This window comes from Sparus aurata, chromosome 13 (genome assembly GCF_900880675.1).
Source record: "Sparus aurata chromosome 13, fSpaAur1.1, whole genome shotgun sequence".
Classification (NCBI taxonomy): domain Eukaryota; kingdom Metazoa; phylum Chordata; class Actinopteri; order Spariformes; family Sparidae; genus Sparus; species Sparus aurata.
In genome coordinates this window covers 28,222,003-28,239,821 of record NC_044199.1, presented here as the reverse complement: position 1 = coordinate 28,239,821, position 17,819 = coordinate 28,222,003, and the positions used below count along the sequence as shown (strand labels likewise).

The following is a 17,819-nucleotide window of genomic DNA, read 5'->3' as shown; positions in this document are numbered from 1 at the left end:
ATGCCAATGCTTCTGAGTACAGTTTGGTAATTCTCTGCAGTGTAGATGTAGACGATGCTGAGCAGGCAACATCTGCAGATGTCCAAAACAGGTTGATATTGAATCCGTCAGGCCAGGACATGATGTTGACGTCCATTGACAGCCAGAATTAGTCAATAAATCGACAATGTATGCATCTTCCCATGGCCATATAAACGGAATAGTAGATTTTACAGTTAAAAAAAAACAACGAAAAACTACTACAGTAAAAAACAGTGAACGATTAAATACAATTTTTGGAACAGCAAAATACCGCAACCATATTTATCAGTTGAGTCAAAGCTGTCATTTTTACATATTTTTTCTTGAAATACATCGCTCAACTGTTACAGTTTTTCTCGATTGTTTACACACATTTTCTGAAAGCATGCCTCATGCTCTCAGAACTCTACACACAAATCAAAAATCACACACACAATGGGCAAAACCCCTCAATTCTCCTGCAAAATTAAACTTTACATTCAAAACAATGTTATTTCTTCTCAAAATGGTATTTTGTTTTCAAATGACACACACAAACCATCAAATGAATAGACATTTATAAGAACCAGTTGAACACTGATGTGCTCAGTGTAAAACACTATGATGAATGGAAAACACTTCTTCTTCATTCATCATAATGACTTAGGCCTTTTTTGTTCAATTACACTTACTACAGTCAGTACATTCATAAGTGTGATGTAAAATATTTGAGAATATTGTTTTTATACTCAGAACACACAAATACATGGTAACAGATATATTTTATTTTTCCCACAAAAACAATGTACACAGTGTACATCCCAACCAACACAAAGTGCGTATACAACAATATACTGTCTACATACAAAACAACAGAAGAATTTACTGTACACAGTTACAGTGAAAAAATAAAATAAAAAAATAAAAAACTGTGCAGCATGATCTCCTCTGTTTCGGTCTGGCCACAGCACCTCATCCACATCACAAGCAATGTTTTCCCTGGCCAAGCAGCAAGAGAAACATCACCTAGCATGGCGAATCCAGCCATGAAAAGCACCAACTGCTATATATCCACATGCGTCTTCCATAGTTTGGAGAAGGGGTATACACATTTGTGGATTTGTGGACTTCGGTCATACACTTTACAAAAAATTCTCAATAGGATTGAGGAATGGAGAATATGGAGGGAGATAAAGCGTGGTTGGGCAGTGAACCAGTTACGAACGAGAGCAGCCCAGTGGAAACTTACGTTGTCCCAAATGACAACGTACCTGAGCTGCTCTAGTGGAATGAGTGTGTTGTGTAGGGTGTCCAGGTGTTTGCCCATTTGATGAGTCAGTGTGCATAGTAGGGCAATTCACTTTAGAATTTTGAATGACAGAATGTTCTTTGGTGAGATTTGGAGCATGTTAAGACGCTTAAAACACAGTGTAAAGTTCTGACCCCATGCTGTTAGCTGTCAATGCTAACTCTCCGTTCAAGGTGCTCTGTAATGGTTGGACCAAATGTGATCGCGTTTTCGGTACTGGCTAGTCAAGGGTAGCTTGAGCGATAAAGCTGCTGATGTTGAAATCGACCAAAGTTGTCCTTTAACATGGATGTCATTCAAGCAGTCCAAACTCCATTGTTTTAGCTATGGTAACCAAACAGAAACCATCTGTTCCTAACTATTAGAAACTACCTACATCAGTATGAAATCACTAAAGCACCTGTTTGACACTCCTAAACACAAATCTTCAATGAGCAATCAGTCTGCAGGCCTTAAAAAGTGCAGGGTCTTTGTTGTTCTTTGCCAACATGGATTGAAGAGGTCTAAGGCAGATGAGAGTGAGAAATGGGGGCAGAGGAATGTCAAGGTTGGATGGCATGCAAGAAGATTTTTCCCTTGGTTCATTGCAAAAGAGGATAATGAATGTGATGTGGATGAGACCATGTGGCCCCATCGTCAAGACAGAAGAGCCTGAGTATCAATAGTGGCTATTTCTTATACTCTACAGTAATAGATTGTTATACTTTACTGTAATATTTTATATCTTTATCTTTTTTTCTATGTTTTAAAACAGGTCAGTTGTTCAGGAAAATGCTTGCTGTGAAGCTGCAGAAATGTTTTGTGGACTATGATACTACCAGCTTTCTTTTTTCTTATACTCTAATAGATTTCATTTGGTTTCCATGTATTTTGTGTAATAATTACATTATTTCAGTTTTCAGCCACAGTTCGAAAAAAAGAATCAATGGAATCAAAAAATGCATCAAAGCATTTCTGATTCTGGATTCAGTTCTTTGCAAGAAGGCAAATTTGACAACAAATGGCATGAAAGCTACGTAGAGTAATAGGCTACAATGACAAGCAATGGTGCACCGATTTGCACTGAGTGCTGTATTTTGTATTTTGTTGTCCACTGTGTAATGGTTGATTGGAAGAGCTCATACACTTGTTTGCAAGTTGTGTTGTTTGAAGGCAAAATTAGCTTTTGTTGCATATTTTAAATGTTTTGGCACGGTTAGAGCCTTTTGCAAACAAAATGAGTCATTTTGACCATGAGTGCCACTGTTTCGGCCTGTGTGTTAACTGTTTTGAAAATGTGGAATTTGAGATGACTGCTACATCAAAGCAATCAATAAAAACTGTAATAGATTTAGATGTTTTATATAGAACTAGAGAAACAAGCAAAAATATAGTCATTGTGTAAGGTGTTATAAAAGGAAACATCATTCCAGGAATCCCCTGGAAAGCGAGTATTATTCCTGGAATGTTTTTTCACCTCTGCTTGAAAATGATTACATGACGTTTCACCTCAGAGGTGAAACATTTATGAAGCATATCAGTATGCTGGATGAGTTTAACTTTTCTTTACAGCTGGTTAGAAGATAAAGAAGATTTTGTGCCTCAAGCCAGTGTTAAAAGAAGTTTATTCATTAACACATGGCTTCTTTGTAACTTATGTCAAAGTAGCAAAACTGTTAAGTTAGCACTCTACTTTCTCAACTTGCATTGTAATCAGACTCCAATTAAAGATTCCCTTTTGCTCCCTAACTTTAGCGTATGCACATTTTGTTCTGCTACAAAATGCTCTCAAGTATTTCCTTTGTAAATTTAGATGTATTCTATCAACCTGCTTCATTTGCAGTCCAGATAGTGTCCATTGGAGTCAATTTAATTTTACCTCAGTTTAGTCATTTTCAGTCTCAGTTTGAGGTTATAATGCGGCTGAGTGGCACATGCATGAGTATGACTATGTAGCAAGCTAAAACAAAAAGTACCATCAGTGGTACTCATATCGTTTGGTAATAGTGGATGTAATTTATTGCTGACCTTACCTATGACCTATGAAAACAACTGGTACTTAGACATGTTCACGGTTCATGCCACGGTTGCCTCTAGCCTCTGAGATATTTGAGATCAGTGTCTTGCTCACCTATCACACTTAAAACACTCATTTCAAATTGAGCTTGAAATGGTGAAAAAAGAGTGCTTTATCAGGTGTCTCTTACAGCAGCCAAAAAAAAAATGATTGCAACACACTAGAAGCCTCTTTCATGTGTGGATTACATACGGACGTAGATATCAGTTATCTAAATTGGACAATGAAAAAAATGTTGTATAAGCTTTCCTGGTAACTTCAAGTCTTTTTTTTTCTTTCATTTGAAACATTAATGAAGCATATCAGTTTGCTGGATGGATTTTATTTTCCTTTACAGCTGGTAAAGAAGCTGGTACAGTTTGGTAATAGTGGATGTATATGATTGCTGACCCTACCTATGTCCTATGAAAGCAACCGTCCAGTGGACAGACTTAATACCACTGTTGCCTCCAGCCTCTGAGATATTTGAGATCAATGTGTCCTGCTCACCTATCACACTTTAAACACTCTTTTCAAATTGAGCTCGAAACAGAAAAAGAGTGCTTTATCAGGTGTTTCTTACAGCAGTGAAAAATCTGATTGCAACAGACTAGAAGCCACCTTAATAACTCTCCCTTCAGTGTGGGTTCAGATGTAGATATCAGTTATCTAAATTATAAAGTTTTGCTGTTAACTTCAAGTCAAGTATGAGCATCTGTTGGGGTGGTGGCTTGGATCTGGGGTGGGGATTAGAGGGGAAGTCTTTTTTATTTTTTTTTCTCTGTTCTCTCACGTTTTCTGTAATTTTAACAATTGGACGCTGATTGTGCATACTACTGTTATTCAACACAATTCTGTCCTTGTTTATAAGTTTATATTTTCAGTACATGGCAATACTGTTAATCGGATGATATAGGAACAGCTTGTTGTTAAGGATCGAAACTCACTAAATAACTGAATGTTAACAGAGTGTCTATCACATCAAAATGATCAAAGATTAATGAAATGATAATATTGTCTTGCTGAGAGAGCATACTTGAGGTTTGTGCAGCAACCAATCAACCAATCAGGCATGAGAATGGAGACTTTGTTATGACTGAGCGCAGACAGATAGAAAACGCAAGACACTGAAGAACTCAGAAACTGCTGATCCCACCAAGAGTCCTTCTCTCTTGTGAATGAAATAAATATCTTCACAGAGACATTGCTTTTGACTTTTATTTTAAAAAAGGACACAATTCCTCCACAATAAGGGCCAAACTTTTGACAAATAAAAAGCGCTTTTAAACATGCTGAGAGTTGAGAATTTCCACACAACATTGTCACAGCAATTAAAAAGTGTTCAACTGAAACATTTTTATTGATCACTTTTTAAAAGCAATGTGTTTACTGTAAGTTAAGTAGGATGCAAAGGCAGTTGTAAATTGGGACATTTGGCCAGATGTTGTCTGGTTACAGTCTTTGTCCACCGTCATCCATGACACAACCTTTGACACTAAAACAAAGAACAAAGGAACAAAATCTAAATAAAAAAAAACAAGAATCATGACTAACTACAATTTGGATTCTTTACACTGATAATCGTCGGCGCTCTCTCCTTTTTCAGCTTCCTTTTCTTGCTTTCCTCTTCTCCTGTTTGAACATTAAGAGGACATTTAACATCAGTGTTAACAGCAGAGACATAAACGTGAATTGTTTAACTATGGATTCATAACAATGCACACATTTTGGCATGTTGCACATCTAAGAGCAACAAATGGTAATAATCCTGCTGGAACAGGATCCGGGGTTCCGCACATTCTTTGTCACTATGAAACCAGAAAAACACTGTTTAATGTTATCAATTATATTTCCCATTGAAGATACTCGTTATTCGGCCATTAACAAATTTTGGATGCATTTGAAATCTACCTTAGAGAGAGAGAGAGAGAGAGAAATGTGTGAGTTGTGACAACAAGATGATAACTATGTTGGCATGTGGTTTCATTCGCCTTAGTGACTACCGTAAATTCCGGACTTTAGAGCGCACCTGAATATTAGCCGCACCAACTCATTTTTAAGTGAAAAAAATACGTGTACATATATAGGCTGCACCTGACTATAAGCCGCAGGTGTCCACGTCTGCTCTCTGTGTGTTTACACAGTCTTCAAGAACATTTTCAAGTTCGGGCCATCTGCTTTTATTACCTATGAAAGCTTTTATCGTCTTTTGCATTGAGTCAGTTCTTCACGCTGCCGTCTCCAACGTCTCTCCCCATCGATTCATTGATGCCACATTGATTACGTGCAGCAGCTCTATTTCCTTCTTCGACAGCCAGATGGATTGCCTTTAACTTATAAGCTGCATCTATGTATTTCTTTGTGTGTTTTCCATGATGAGGGTGTGTGCATGATGCGCAAAATGACTGGTCAAAACACAAACTAGCATCTTCCTCGCCACCTGTCTGTCTCGCTCTTACACTTCCTGCTAGAGCGACCCTTGGATGCCGTTAGCCCATAAAAATCTATAGATTAGCCGCATCGTTGTATAGGCTGCATGGTTCATAGCGTGGGAAAAAAGTAGCTGCTTATAGTTCGGAGATTACGGTAAATATATGATTAATATCATTACATTTGTGCTGTAAAATGGCCAAATGACTACAGCTAAATTAGAATCTGTGTGTTTGTAAATACACGCCATGTCCATAGCACTGAAACAGAGCGAATGGGATGGATTAATAGACAGACAGGTCACTGAGTTCAGTTTCGTAGCCTGCCTCAGTGTGTAAACTCACCCGCATATCTGCTGCATTTGTGGTATGGTCTCTGGCAGAGGCTTCCTATAAGTTTATGGCAGCAGGAAACATAAGACAGCACCAGAAATGGCCAAACTTCCCATCAATATGTATGGAAGTGCCTTGTAGTACTGTCCTGCAAAAATAAGCCAAAAATACAACAAGAAGGAAGGAGAAAACATACATTAGAAAACTGACAAATGATTGAACAGCTTATTGTCACATCAGAGAGGCTGGAACCAGGGAATATTTTGCATTTCTGCTTGAAAAATGAACAAAGCAATTAAATGATTATCGAAATAGTTGTTGATAAGTTATTCTGTTGCTTGACTAACACTGACTTACTGTTGCAGCTCTGCAGAAATTATTACTGCAGCTATTTCGGTCAAGAAACAAACCTTATCATGGGGTAAAAGCTCAAAATAGAAAGAAATAAAAATAAATATACTTACTAAGATAAACGATGAAGGGGGAAATGATGGTGCCAATACGAGCAGCCATGGAACAACATCCCATTGCTGTATTTCTGATAACAGTGGGGAAGAGCTCTGATGAAACGGCATACACAATACAAAATGAAGATGTCATGCCGAATTTCCCCAACATCTCGAGAAACACAGACACAGCCGGGAGATCTGAGGAAATAAAAAATAATAACTTTAATTATAGCAAAGAAAAAAGTTACAAAAATGATAATTAAAAGAAAAAAGTAGAGTCCATTAAACACTAAAATAAGATGGTGAACTGATACACCTGCTCGCATGGAGGCTGTGTTTGTATGCTGACGTTAGCATTTAGTACAGCCTCACAAAGCTGTCATAGCAGTAGACTCTTCAATTTTTTACAGTTTTGGTGACAATATGAATCCACCTTACAGTAACTTTTCCTGTCTAGGTGTTGAGCTGAAACATTTCTGTCATAATTCTGTGGTGGATTTTTGTGTTTTGCTTTCTGTTGTGCTTGCAGAGGTGCGCTCAGAGACTGGGCGGAGCTTTCCATTCACCGGAGGTGCTGACACACACACACCTGCAGCAGGATGGCAATCAGTGCCTGCTGATAAACTCTGGCCTTCACTCTACCTGCTGTCAGTCAGATGTGGTACATGGCTCTGGCTTTATTGCCTCCTAGTGTAACTACTTTTGTTTTCGTGCTATCTTCAGGGGATCTAACATTTCTTTGCTCTACCTCCAGTGTTCACCAGCATATCCAGCTACCACTGTCTCCACTTCCAGCAACCCAGCTCTCTGCAGCCTTGCCCTGCGCTCACCTGAGTCCCTACTTGCCATGCTAACCACCAGTGCCAACATGAGCAACGTCTCGTCCTCCTTCCACCACCCGGATGGAGACTCAGCCTGAGTCTCTCCCCCCTTCACCTGCAAGATACCTTGTGAAGTCAAATAAAACACCTTGCACTACTCTCTGCCTCATCGTCTGCTTTTGGGTTCAACTACCTACAACAAAGTGTAACAATTTCAGATGTACCTATTGGGATGAGGTGAACACAGAAGATCATAACGCCTCCAAGGAAGAGTGTAGATGATTGGCAGAAGCGCCTGGAGCAGTACTGCAGCAGTATCAAGGCAATAATGTAAGCTGGTACTTCGGTCACAGCAGACAGGAAGCAGTTTACGTAAGGGTCACCATGCAGGTTTGATGTGTTGAGGAGCAGAGCGTAGTAACTAATGGTGATGATGATCCTGCAGAGACATTCAAAACAAAGAAGTGAATACAAATAGGATGGGAAACACATTTTTTGTATAACCAACAGTTTTTTTAAATTTCGGCATGAGCTGTGAAGGAAAGTTTGAAGTGTGACCATTACTGATTTTATTGACTTTTGGTGTACAGGAATTACTGTATGTTGTGAGGAAATCGTCGACGTACCACAGAAGTGAACACAGCAATGTAACAGACAAGACATTGCAGCTTCTCAGGATAGCTGAGATGTTGTATTTCTTGTCTTTCATAGTGAGTGCATCTTCAATCTGATAAACAAGATAAAAAACAGTTATAAGAGTTAATAAGGATCTCGTGTTATGTTGTGTTACATTAGATTATGTGATGTCGTGTTGTGTCATGTTGTTATGTTGTGTTGTCTTTTGTTATGTTGTGTTGTATTTTCTTTTGTTATGTTGTGTTGTGTTTAGTTCTGTTTTGTCATGTAGTGTACATTTCTGTTGTGTCATGTCGTGGTTATGTTGTGTTATGTTGCATGACATTGTGTCAAGTTCTGCTGTGTTTTGTTATGTATTGTTATATTTCATCATGTCATGTTATTTTATGTTGTGTTGTGCTGTGCTGTGCTGTATTACATGTCATAGATAAGAACCAACTAAGACATTTACCTCTTCTTGTGTAAAAATGGCCTTTGGAAACTCTACTTTATTAGCCCTGGCAGCTTCTCTCAGTATAGCTACAGCCTCCTCCACTCTTCCCCGGTTAAACAGCCAGCGAGGAGACTCTGGGATTAACCTTAAAACACAGGGTACAACATTATCAGCAGATCGTTGTACAATTGTGCAATAACAATGAAAGGATTCTGATTCTGAATCTGATTCTGAGATTCACACAGAGATGCAGGACAAACTAACAAAACCAAACTGAGCAGCAATTGTTTTCAGTATATATTAAGGGATATTTGTCTCCACTGTTGGTGCTTGAGGAGAATTCTTACTTAAACCAAGCATGTAAAGGCTGCTGTGTAAAATACAATATATAATTATTCTTACCACCATAGAGGAACGTAGATCAGACTAGAGGCAGCCATGGGAATCAGCAGCAACTGCCAGTCACGGAAGAAGTAAGCTGCAAGTGGCGTTGCCATGTATCCCAAAGCGGAGCCCATAAAAACCCCAAGGGAGCAGAAGACCACTCGAGCTTTTGGGCTTAGAATTTCTGTACCTGCAGGTGATAAATTAATAGAGATTCTTGTGAGATCAATGACAAAAAGCAAAAGAGTATGAGATGAGAGGCACACCAAGGATGCAACTTTCAAAGTTAAGCACTAATTACAGCCCTTTTACCACCCAGACCTACTTTGATAGGCACTGAATATTTTCTTTAAACATACATTCAGTCTACATTAATTCACCTGTCTTTTATTCTTGCACAATTTTTAAAAAATACACTACAGAGCCACTGTCTTCAGTGTGTTCTGCGTATCCCCATGGTGAGTCCTAATCATGATGCAGTCGAGTTCACCATAACTACACTTCAATGAATAAAATATTGTTCACCTATCAAACTTCCATTTTTAAACAATATCCCAGGCTCAGGATACCACTGCTTGTCGCACATAATTTAGGCACGTGAAGCAGTCAGTCTAAAAAAAAAAAAAAGTTTTATTTTTTCTCCCATGTTTCTTTAGGGGCTCCATACTACACAGATACATTGTATGTATTTTATTTTTTAACTAGGATCCCCATTAAGTTTCAAACCAGAATATTACAGATTTTTTAAATATTGCCCATGACTGCCCGTGACTCCCCTTAACAAACACACTACTCATGAAACTACACGCACATCATTCATTGCTCATTAAATGATGACGTCTGCCACACTGTGACACATAAAGATTGTCTTTTTCTATCTTTTCCAGTTATCTCACATTATTAAGAGTTGCACATATCCTGCTGACTAATGAGATGGTCAGAAGCGAACAGAACACTTTCACTGACACTTTCACACCTGAGGAGGCCTCCAAGGCCAGCGATATCACCTCTCGAATTCCTTGTGCTTATGCGACAGTGAAGGCACCATAAACAAAGGCAGATAGCAGGGAACAGGCAGTTAAGGCCAGGAACAATTTGTTTTCTTCAACAGGGTGATGTCTCCAGGAGTCATGGTTCGTGTGCCAGGAAACTGGGACCAGTTTGTGCACCAACAATGGGAGGGCTAAAGTCTAAACCATGGTTTCTCCCCACCTTTTTACTTGATTGTCCAATAATAGTATTCATCCTATCTATATGGTTGACCAATCAAATCAAATCAAATCAAATCAACTTTATTTATATAGCACCTTTCATACATGTAAAAATGCAACCCAAAGTGCTTTACATTAAAAGAAAAGAAAATGAAACAAACCCCCTTAACATCCCCACTTCGCACACCCTCATTCATGTAACACGAACACACACACACACACACATACACATGCACACACACCCTTGAGCATACTACACTGATACATACACCCCACCCCCCCAACCCCCGCAAGATACAATGGAATATGGCTGAGCACTGATAGATCAAGTGAGGAAACACAATCATATGGGAGCCATCCCCACCGAGAGCCGTCCAAGCCCACGTCCACAGGGGACACCGACAGAGACCGCCCCGACCCAGACAGATAGGGGCCAATACCACGGCCATAAAGCTCTGGGGCAGGACTCCCCAACTGTCGGGGCCCAGACAACCCCCAGGACAGTACCCCCGTAGGCAGGCCAGACAGAGCTCCCGGTGTTGATGGCCCCCATGAGGAGAACACTGGAGCTGGAAACTATGAAACAATAAATAAAATAAGTACTAAAAGAAATTAAAAACCTCCTAAGACAACATAAATGAATGTTAATATAAATTACTAAGAGCAAAATATAACTTTTAAGCACTAAACCTGTAAAAGCAGCATTAAAAATAAATAAATAAATAAATGAATGAATGAATGAATGAATGAATAATAAAACCTTTAAGAGAAAATAAAAGGACAAAGGAAAAATGACAGGACAGTATACATGAGTGGAACTAGATGAGTAAAAGAGGACTCAGTTAAAAGCTAAATTAAAAAGGTGAGTCTTCAGCCTGCGTTTAAAAGCATCAACAGACTCAGTGGCCCTGAGGCCCTCCGGCAGGCTGGTCCACAGGCGAGGGCCGTAATGATAAAATGAGGCTTCACCAAAGGTTTTGGTTCTAACAGTAGGAACAGATAAAAGACCAGTACCGGAGAACCTCAGGGTCCTCGAGGGCCGAAACGGTAAAAGCAGGTCAGACAGATAAGAAGGCCCAAGGCCGTTAAGACGCTTACAAACTAATAAAAGAACCTTAAAATTGATCCTGAAGCGCACAGGGAGCCAGTGCAGTGATTCCAAAACTGGTGTAATGTGAGCCCGCTTTCTGGTCTTCGTCAGCACCCGAGCTGCTGAGTTCTGGAGCAGTTGCAGCTGTGAAATGCTCTTTTTTGGGAGACCAGAGAGCAGGGCATTACAGTAATCTAACCGGCTAGAAATAAAAGCATGCATTAGCACCTCTGTGCTGGCCAGAGAGAGAAACGGGCGAACTCTGGCTATATTCTTTAGATGGTAAAAACCGATCTTTTTAGAATTTCTGATGTGTGGAATAAAATCAAGCTCAGAGTCGAAAAGAACGCCCAGGTTTTTTATGCACTGTGAGTGTTTAAAAGCATTTAGTTTTGGTAAACTTTCTCTCTCTTGCCTTCAGGACCAATAATTAAAACTTCTGTTTTGTCCTGGTTGAGCTGTAAGAAGTTCTCTGCCATCCATGACTTTATATCTAAAATACAGTTTAAAAGGGAATGACAATTCAACACATACGTTGTGACAACAATATATAATGTATTACATGCTGAAATTCTGTCTCTTTTTCTGGGCAACTGGTTGCTTGGCTTTTGAGGCCTGCGATTTTTCAAACAGAGAAAGACCTTGATCAAGCTTTTTTCCTTTTGCTTAATGATACAATTCTTCTTATTAAATAGTTAACAGTACGTCGTAGTCTGTCTTCTATATTAGTCTGTCTACTTTCACCTCTCAAACAAATGAACACGCCTGACAAATCCTACACACTGAGCCTTTAACTTAGTTTGGCCTTTGTAAAAATACCATTTTGTAATTTCTAAATACAGTTTCTCTGTGGAAACCTTGAAAACATTTTGCAGGGGATCACTCACCTCCGTGACAGTAGTTGACTGGTAGATTTTCTTGCTGTACGTCCAGCCATCCAGACATCTCTCCAAAGGAATTTCACTCACATTCACATCCACATTTGGCATGAATTCATTCTGGGAGTAATTCTTGACAATTTCCAGATTAAGCCTCGAGCAAGAGCTGCGCTTTTCAATGCCATCGACTGTCTCCAGTGGAATCGTCACACTTCTCCACATTTCACTGATGTTGTAGTTATCAGGGATGTAGCACTCGTGAGGTGGAGTATCACTTACAAATATCACGTAGGCGCCAACTAAGCCATTCGGGAGGATGCTGATGGCCAGGGCAAAAAAAATCCTTAGCTGAAAGGGTCCCCAAGATCCAAGAAAAGATGTAATGCTGTCATAGTCTCTAACTTCTAACTTGCCCATTACTTCACCAAAATTATCAATATTTGAATAAAAAGAAGAAAGAAAGGAGGAACAATAAGCAGACAGTTCTTCAATACTGAGCGGCACAAGGCAGAGTGAACGACTGCTCTGAGGCGGGCTTATAACACACCACGACGAGTTCGGCTTTCATAAGCATGGGGGGTGGGGGGGAGGGAGATAATACATGAATTTAAATGATGCTGCTTATTGTGACGCCCACCTCTTAACTTCCATGGGATCGGGAGCTGTTGTATTGTTGTCTTCTGTGTCTCTCTACTTGTCTACCTGTCTTAGTTGTTTATACCCCGACTTCTGAATCTTTCACAGTCCTACTGGTTTTGTTAGGCTTTTAAAGCACGTTCGTATTTTCAAGAACCGATCCTCTGTTACTGGGTAGCCTGTTTCTGCCCGGTTAGCTTTCCCCCATCCTAGCTTAGCTTACTGGTTTGTGCCGTTCACCACTACAGTGAACACAGCCTCCGCACCTGCTGTGTGGAGTTTGTCCCCGCTCGGTCAGACGCGGCGTGGGAGAGAGGGTGCAGGAGCAAGTCACCGGAACACCAAAACACAACATGCTGGTCTTGCTGATGGACTGGTGCACAGTAGGCTTACAGCTATGAGCGGGGATACATTTTTGTGGATAACTGGCCCTCTTTCTGGGGTTACCCCCACCTGCTGAGAGCAGACAGCCCCCGGCCTACTGGAGGCTACTGGTTACTCTTTTGTCCAGCGATATTGACAGGTGTTTGAAGCCGGTTTGACACCGGGGATGTAGCGCTGGGCAGGTCGCAGGTGACAAGAGAACCTGCTGGTGATACAGCTAGTGCTGGTATGGAGTCTACTAGCCTAGTTACAGTTTTTCTCAATCGCTAAAACACTAAAACCCATTGGCTGAACAAACTTCGCAGTTGCCTGAACTCATTTAGCTAATTGTGCAGTCTGTTGTCAATACCTTAAACCAGTGGTTCTCAACCGGTGGGGCCCGCACCCCTGGGCGGGCGCGGACACTCTCCCGGGGGGGCGCGAGTAGGCTACAGGATGGGAGGAAAAAAACATCTGAAAAAAAAAACAAATCATGAAAATTCCCCCCATGTCGAAATGCAAGTGGTTGGAATATTATTATTTCTGGCGATGTTTTGTCAAAAGGGACTAGCTACAAATCTAGTGACTTTTTCTGGTGTTATTGGAGACTTTTGTGGTGTTTGGAGACTCTGACTTGAAAGCACGTATGGCTCTGCAGTTACTGTGCTCAACGAGCAGCGGGTGCTGCCGTGAGTCCCTCCCCCGTCCAAAAGCACTCACAGGCGGTCAGTCTCTCAGTAGCCTCGCGCAGCAGTCCAGCCTGCAGTCAGAGCAGAGAGGAGACACACAGCACTCCGCGTCCAGGCTGCAGATGAATCGCGGATGCGCATGGCCGCCGCCGTTCCTGCCCCGGGCCCAGCGTACAGAGCGGGGTGTAAATGTACCGTATATTGCCAAATAGCCGGGTTTCAATTAACCGCAGGGTCCCCTCAAAACACCAGGTGCAGGTGTATATTTTGATAAATAACCTACGGTTCCAAATAAATGCCGAGGCTTATTCATTTATTTATTTATTTATTTTTAAATCAAGGAAGAAAACGTGACCACTGACATTGCACGTTTTTCTTCTTCGCTTTTTTCACATATTGTGCTGCTTTCTGTCAGACAGTATCACATTGATGATCGCCATGGCTCCGGTGCAGCAAAAAAATAAAAAGTACGACTAGAAATTCAAACTTTCTGCCGTAAAATATGCAGAGGAAAACTCGGGAGAAGCAGCCGCTAGACGTTTCTCTGTCGACCCAAAGAGAGTGAGAGACTGGCGGAAAAATCAAACGGAGCTTCAGCGTCTGTCCGAGGAGGACAGCAACAGGGCCAGGCTGCCTGCTGGAGGGAGGAAGGCGGCCAGCGTGGAGCCTGAGATAAACATGCGGGAATGAGTTATCAGCAAACGGGCACGCCACGAGAGAGTGTCCCGCAAAATGATCAGGGCGATGGAGAAACAAATGTCCACCACCGTGAGTGACAGCAGAGATGAGGAGTTTGCAGCGAGTGCTGGTTGGCTGAATCGTTGCGTCCACCACAACAACTTCACTTGCAGAAAGATGCCAGAGAATTCACAGAGAAGCTGGAGAAGTTTGTGACATTTTCATCCCGGATTTTTGAGAGGAGTTAATTAAACGCCTGGTCTGTTAAGTGACTTGGGGTTGGTTTGGGGTGGGTTTGGGGTGGGTTGGGGGGGGGGGCCAACTGCAATAAACCAGCTTTGGGGGGGCCCAGCTTGCAAAAGGTTGAGAACCCCTGCCTTAAACCATTCCACATGGTAAAACACAATTTGCAGATCTCACTTAGACTTCTCAGCAGAACTCTGAACACATTCTTATTCTCAAAACACATTCTGCACTCTAATGCACATGTCATCCATACTGTTAAACACAAGTGGCAACAATCAAATACTAATAGAGAACACACGTCATTGATTAAACACAACCACTCAAAATTGATTTCACTAGTTTCAAATCATGTGACACAACCAATATAAGCCAGTTCAGAGCCCCGTTGCCTCAGGAGGGAAAATATTGCTTGTGATGTCGACGAAGTGCTCTGGCCTGACCCAGTCCAAAGACAAGAAGAAGCACATTGATCACGTTTACTCCTTTGATTTTTGTATTGTATACTGTAGTACAGTGCATTGTAGGCTGCATACTGTAAACTAAACACATTGCCTGGCCCTGAACATTGTGCTTTCCATTTGTTTACAGGATTGACTGCTCAATAGATTTTGACTGGTTGCAGGTTCATATCAACAAAGAACAAGAATTACAGTGTCACAGAGACAAAGGACAAGTCTGTGAGACGCAGGGTACAGTGCTGTAAAAGTAGGGGTACAAGGAGGAGGAAGAACAAAAAAAATTGCAAAAAGCAAAGAGGAGTATAATTTCTGATCAATTTTGAGCTACTATGATAGAACATATTTTCGTTCATCAAAAGACAATGATGGAAAAATGTTCCGAATGTTTCATTTTCCACAAGGAGTCAGACATTTTGTAAATAGTGCTTGAAGATGAGGATTTGTGTTTAATGTTTTCAGAAAATGGAGCAAGGTTTCAGAAATTGTGTTTTAGCAATTGAGAAAAACTGTAATATGGCTACTCAGGGATAAAGTGCAGAATATAAGACTGAAAACTTTGTTTTATAACATCAGGACTGTCACCTTCTCACGCCACTCTCTCCTTGAACCATCTTTTAAATGTGTAAATCACAATAATCTAATTTAGATCTCCGTCTCTGACAGTGGGGAAATATATCAGCAAGCACCTTACACAGTCTTACATAATAAAATACCAAAGCTAATCATTACTGCATCATCCCTACCTGCAAAGTCATGCCAAAACTTACTATTACCAAAAGGTACCATGTACCAGTTTCATAAATCATCAACCATGAACTCCGCTGAACGGCCTGTCGCTGGAAACTGCAAACTCTAATGAGCTTAAAACCCCTAAATTTGGCTTCATTACAATTTTTCTCAATTGTTTACACACAAAAACTGGTACTTGAGACAAAATGACCAAAACATGTAACTCATGCACCAACCCCCTGAACCAATTCTGCTAAACTACAAGCACAATTCCTGCTTTAGACTCAAACTGCAGTTCTAAAACACACTTTTTTCAAAACACTACACACAATTCTCTGCATTTGGCACAATTTTCATGAAGAAAATATCTTGCTTTCACAAAGAACACTCTGTCATTCAAAATTCTCAGGTGAATTGCCCTACTATGTACACTGACTCATCAAATGGGCAAACACCTTGACACCCTACACAACACACTCATTCCACGAGATCAGTTCAGGTACGTTGTCATTTGGGACAACGTAAGTTTCCACTGGGCTGCTCTGGTTCGTAACTGGTTCACTGCCCAACCATGCTTTATCTCCCTCCATATTCTCCATTCCTCAATCCTATTGAGAATTTTTTGTAAAGTGTATGACCGAAATCCACAAATCCACAAATGCGTATACCCCTTCTCCAAACTATGGAAGACGCATGTGGATATATAGCAGTTGGTGCTTTTCATGGCTGGATTTGCCATGCTAGGCGATATTTCTCTTGCTGCTTGGTCAGGGAAAACATTGCTTGTGATGTGGATGAGGTGCTGTGGCCAGACCGAAACAGAGGAGAGGATTCTGCACAGGTTTTTTTTTGTTATTGTTCTTTTTACTGTAACGGTGTACAGTAAATTCTTCTGTTGTTTTGTAGGTAGACCGTATATTGTTGTATATGCACTTTGTGTTGGTTGATATGTACACTGTGTACATTGTTTTTGTGGGGAAAAATAAAATATATCTGTTGCCGTGTATTTGTGTGTTCTGAGTATAAAAACAATATTCTCAAATATTTTACATCACACTTATGTATGTACTGACTGTAGTAAGTGTAACTGAACAAAGAAGGCCTAAGTCATTATGATGAATGAAGAAGAGGTGTTTTCCATTCATCATAGTGTTTTACACTGAGCACATCAGTGTTCAACTGGTTCTTATAAATGTCTATTCATTTGATGGTTTGTGTGTGTCATTTGAAAACAAAATACCATTTTGAGAAGAAATAACATTGTTTTGAATGTAAAGTTGAATTTTGCAGGAGAATTGAGGGGTTTTGCCCATTGTATGTGTGATTTTTGATTTGTGTGTAGAGTTCTGAGAGCATGAGGCATGCTTTCAGAAAATGTGTGTAAACAATCGAGAAAAACTGTAAATACTCCTGCACTCTGTTTATAACAGAGATATGCCATAATTTACATTACATTACATTACAACTATGCAAACTAATAAGCAAAGAAAGCAACAAGTTTGTTATCCTTGATGATATTACAGTTTTTATTGATTGCTTTGACCTGTATAAACAAACTGGAATCCACTCGGTTTTCATCATCACTGTCTCAGCAGAGCCCAAGACACCTCTTGCAAATATGTTAACACTTTCTCATTGGATTGACACATTTTCCCCACCCTTTTGCAGAACAGTTAAAGGAGAACTTCGGTCGATTTCAACATACAGCTTTATCGGTCAAGCTACCCTTGACTAGCCAGTACCGAAAACGGGAACACATTTGGTCCAACCATTACAGAGCTCCTTGAACGGAGAGTTAGCATTGACAGCTAACAGCATGGGGTCAGAACTTTGCACTGTGTTTTAATCATCTTAACATGCTCCAAATCTCACCCAAAAAGGCGTGAGCAGACAAGCTAGCTCTCGGTGCAGAGCAAATAGACTCATAACAGGCTATTGTAAGGCTAATGGCTCATGACAGGCTGTAACATGAACATGTACACTATGAACAGAAAAACGAAAATGCTGGAATA

General features: G+C 40.5%; 1 protein-coding gene across 1 annotated transcript; it reads right to left on the bottom strand.

Moving 5' to 3' along the window:
* Window positions 1-4,718: 4,718 nt before the first annotated feature.
* LOC115594779 (solute carrier family 22 member 5-like) lies at window positions 4,719-12,214 on the bottom strand. Its single transcript, XM_030439031.1, has 8 exons — window positions 12,018-12,214; window positions 8,848-9,019; window positions 8,464-8,590; window positions 8,003-8,103; window positions 7,601-7,815; window positions 6,571-6,753; window positions 6,119-6,254; window positions 4,719-4,976 (listed from the first exon to the last, which is right to left on the bottom strand). Exons 1-7 carry the CDS (start codon window positions 12,073-12,075, stop codon window positions 6,172-6,174), a joined length of 939 nt encoding a protein of 312 aa, XP_030294891.1. The 5' UTR covers window positions 12,076-12,214; the 3' UTR covers window positions 4,719-4,976; window positions 6,119-6,171.
* Window positions 12,215-17,819: the final 5,605 nt, after the last annotated feature.

What these genes read in the sequence shown, in the direction of transcription:
- LOC115594779 (XM_030439031.1), bottom strand. Translation starts at nt 12,075, where the DNA reads ATGTCTGGATGGCTGGACGTACAGCAAGAAAATCTACCAGTCAACTAC. An exon ending in ATCTACGTTCCTCTATGGTG is followed by an intron (nt 8,591 to 8,847) that starts GTAAGAATAATT and finishes CTGTGTTTTAAG; the next exon opens with GTTAATCCCAGAGTCTCCTC. An exon ending in CCATTTTTACACAAGAAGAG is followed by an intron (nt 8,104 to 8,463) that starts GTAAATGTCTTA and finishes CTTGTTTATCAG; the next exon opens with ATTGAAGATGCACTCACTAT.